Source organism: Orycteropus afer, unplaced genomic scaffold (assembly GCF_000298275.1).
Source record: "Orycteropus afer afer isolate SDZICR_OR568_19922 unplaced genomic scaffold, OryAfe1.0 scaffold00028, whole genome shotgun sequence".
Taxonomy (NCBI): domain Eukaryota; kingdom Metazoa; phylum Chordata; class Mammalia; order Tubulidentata; family Orycteropodidae; genus Orycteropus; species Orycteropus afer.
In genome coordinates this window covers 18,836,066-18,839,550 of record NW_006921615.1, presented here as the reverse complement: position 1 = coordinate 18,839,550, position 3,485 = coordinate 18,836,066, and the positions used below count along the sequence as shown (strand labels likewise).

At 39.7% G+C, this 3,485-nt stretch overlaps 1 protein-coding gene across 1 annotated transcript in view; it reads left to right on the top strand.

The window, feature by feature from the left end:
* Positions 1 to 1,195: 1,195 nt before the first annotated feature.
* TASOR2 (transcription activation suppressor family member 2) overlaps positions 1,196 to 3,485 on the top strand; it is a 126,277-nt gene continuing 123,987 nt past the window's right edge. The window contains exon 1 of the mRNA XM_042780229.1: positions 1,196 to 1,256. Coding sequence (XP_042636163.1) covers positions 1,196 to 1,256 — 61 coding nt within the window. The remainder of the gene's footprint in view (positions 1,257 to 3,485) is intronic.

Sequence of the window (3,485 nt, the reverse complement as noted above, 5' to 3'; positions counted from 1 at the left end):
CTGAATTAATGTTATTTATGGTAACCTTAGCTTTCTCTGCATAAATTATAAACTTCTAGAAACGTTTATCCCGGGAAGTAGCACTTACACAAATGCTACGTCAGTTTAACACATTAAATTGAAACAAGGACGAGATTTGGTAACTACTGCATTTTAACAAGAAAATACAAGTGTCGCGGCAGGTGCACTGGGACTCACTGGAAACCAAGAAGCAGGACTCTAGTATGAACCAGCCACCCCACAGCAAGCGTAGGCCGTCCACCTTTTGCGTCCGTAGGGCTCTTGCGGTGTGCGCTTTCTGTGTCTATGGATGCGTCAGACAGAGGACACAGTACTCCCTGGGTCCCGCCCTTCCGGTCTGCAGCTACTCCCAGACACCATTCTCATGCCGGGACAAACGCTGGCCCCTCGCGCCTGCGCAAACAGAAGAAGCAAGTGCCGCGTGTACGCCGAAGGAGACCCGCGCCTGCGCTTGGGTATCTTCGCAGTGATTCGTTCCTACTTCAGGATGATGCCTCAGTTCAGTTTTCACTTTCTCTTTTTTTTTTTCTCCTTTTCTGCCGGGAGGTTTTACTTCCGGTTGCTTGCGACCGTCTGTAAGAAAGTCGACATGTTACCTCAGGCAGTGTAGCGTCACAGAGTTCTTTCTTTTCGGTGACTTTTTTTTTGGGAAGAACCGGAGGCTTTGCTGAGAAGTGCGGCGGTCCTGACGGCTTCGAGGCTCGATTCCTTGGCCCACCATCCCTTCGTCCTTTCAGCACCTTGGAGCGGCGTGGACTTGAGAGCTACACAGTGGCGCAGACGCCTATGCCAAAACCCGGACTCGGGGCTTCCCTCTCTCTTGAGTCGTTCCCCCTTCTACTCTTAGTCGTCTACTCCCTGCATTCTTGGCAGAACGTCAGGGAAAAAGGAAGATTGGCCATCTTGCGGACGAACTGTTAGGTGAATAGGTTTGGGTTCTTTTGAGGTAGAATTTTGGAGAGATTTTAAAAACTTGGGGTTGAGTTCGCCTATTGGAAATTGGGGAGGAGAGGAAATTACAGAAGCTAGTCGAGGTCTTCATCGTTAAGAAGAAAGAGACGTCACCGTTTTAAAAGAAAAATTCGATAGTTTAGGTTATATATGTCACATTTGACCACAAGGGACCGAGAGAAAGGAAGCACATGTGTGAAAAGAGAAGACAGAATCTAAAAGCATGGGAAAGAAATTGAACAATTATGTGAAGTTTTCAGGGGCGGCGGCAGCCCTAAGTACAGGTAAAATTTCATCTGTTTTGGGCTCACTGATTTGTGCACCTGTGTAGACGACTGGAAAGAAGGAGAAGCTCCAGTCCTCCAAGGTTAGGTGCACAGTATAGCTACTTGGGACTTTCGTGGTTGCTCTTGGGGGCTTTGCTGTTACACTTTTTAAAAATTATGATTGATTTTGCATGTATTTCTTGGTTGAGTGATTAATGCGTTACATGTTTGCCCTGTGGTGGGGTAGGAGGGGTCGGTGCTTTTCTGGATCATCTCTGCTTTTTAAATAACTCGGCGTTTTGCAACCTGTAGCCATTCTCAGTACTCACAGCATACAGATCTTAATTGTTTCTAGGAAGTCACCATTTTACAAGTCTTACAGAGTTTCACAATTCATCTGTCACCTTTTTGAGACCAAAAGTCTACAACTTTTAAGTTTAAGCACTTCGTTTGAGTTACTGGACAGCTTCGAAGGACAGCATCCTCATGCGTGTTATAGTTACATATTAATTACTTGGCTGATTTCTCTCAAATTTAGTTTGAACTGGCTAGAAGATTTTCTCCGGGTGTCTCTTTAATTGTGGTGAAAATGTACATAACAAAACATTCGCAAATTCAACAATTTCTACATGTGTTTTTCAATGACATTCATTATATTCGTCACCTACCGGTTCTTTATGAAAGTCTACCGCTCATGTTTCTTGCTGAAAAGACGTCAGGGCAGGGCTTGCCTTTTTCTTTTTTTTTAAAGTGGGTATAAAAGGAGGAGGTCTATTCACACGGAAGATTATTAGTAGAAAATTTAAGCAATGTGTAAAGAATGTCATAATGTATTGGTCCATGCAGCTCAGCATTTTGTCTGAAGGTGGCACTAAGCAGCATTTTGTGGGAAAATGTGGCAGATTAACTTAAAAATTTGAGGAAGATATTTTGAAAATCCTCAAATTTCTCTTAATGACCACTTATTTATTTAAAATCTAAAAATTTAAGCCCTTCTTACCCTTCCTTATTATACCTACGATATAAAATTAGAGTGATAACATTGATGAAATAGTACTGTACCGATTGATATATGGTGTTATTGCAGTAATATTTAGAGACCTCAGGGTCTGTGGTGTTCCAAAAAAAATCATTAACATGGAAAATTGGAAAGGTTGTGGTATTTAATATTATAGCATATGAGACTGGTAGTAACCCTACCCACCAGGTTTTTAACAAAGCAAATGTTCCTTATTGGGTACTCTTGTTGAAAAACTGCCTTGTAGAATTGGATAGCTGTATACAATATCTTCAATAAATAACTAATGCAGGTCAGAGAAAAAATATGTTTCTCCACAATTAAGAAAGTGTTTGAAATGTGTCCTGTATCTGGTAGAATTGATTCCTTATGAGAACACTGGATAATATGCTTTTAAATTGTCCTCAAATGATCATATCTTTTTATATTCAGTCTCTCAAAAAGTGTGTTTCTGTCTTCTTGTTAACCAGCACTGGATGTAAAATATATTTTTAAAAATATCTTGTCAACTAATAACTGAAAAGAGTGTCTTGTTTTAATTTGATATGTTCCTTGGTGAATAAGAAAATTGAGCATTTTGGCAGGTTAATATGCTTTGCTCACCTTTTTTATTGGGTTCTGAACATGCTTCTTTGACTCAATTTGATATTACCACACTGTTTTAATTATTGTAGCTTTATAATATATTATGGTAAAGTTATGGGCTTCATTTGCATTTTCTCTTTCAGGTAAAATTTAGGATCTTTTTACAAAGGAGGTCTATAGAAAATTTTGTTGGGATATAATTTATGATTGCATTGAATTTATAGATTAATTTGAGAAGAGAGATTCTTTGGAGTTTCTACTTACAGGGGAGTGGGTATATCTTCCTGTTTCTTCTCTTAAAAGTTTTGTTGTGGAATATGCCACTGAGATACACAATTGGAAAAAAAAAAATCTGTGTACCCTACTTAATAGAAAATCACAAGTTCCTTAGAAGCCTTTTGTTTGTCTCTCCCTTGAAGCAAAATATTTCCTGCCTCCATCATAATGATCATCTTGAATTTTGTCTTGATTATTTTTTGTTTTTCTTTATACCTGTGGTAGTTAAAGTTGTATGTCAACTTGGCTGGGCCGTGACATTGAGTAGCTTGGCAGTTAGTTGCAGTTATTCCCCATGATGAGATTGAACGTGGTGTAATCAACTCCATGGTGTAATCTGCTGTTGTTGTTATGTGCCATCGAGTCAG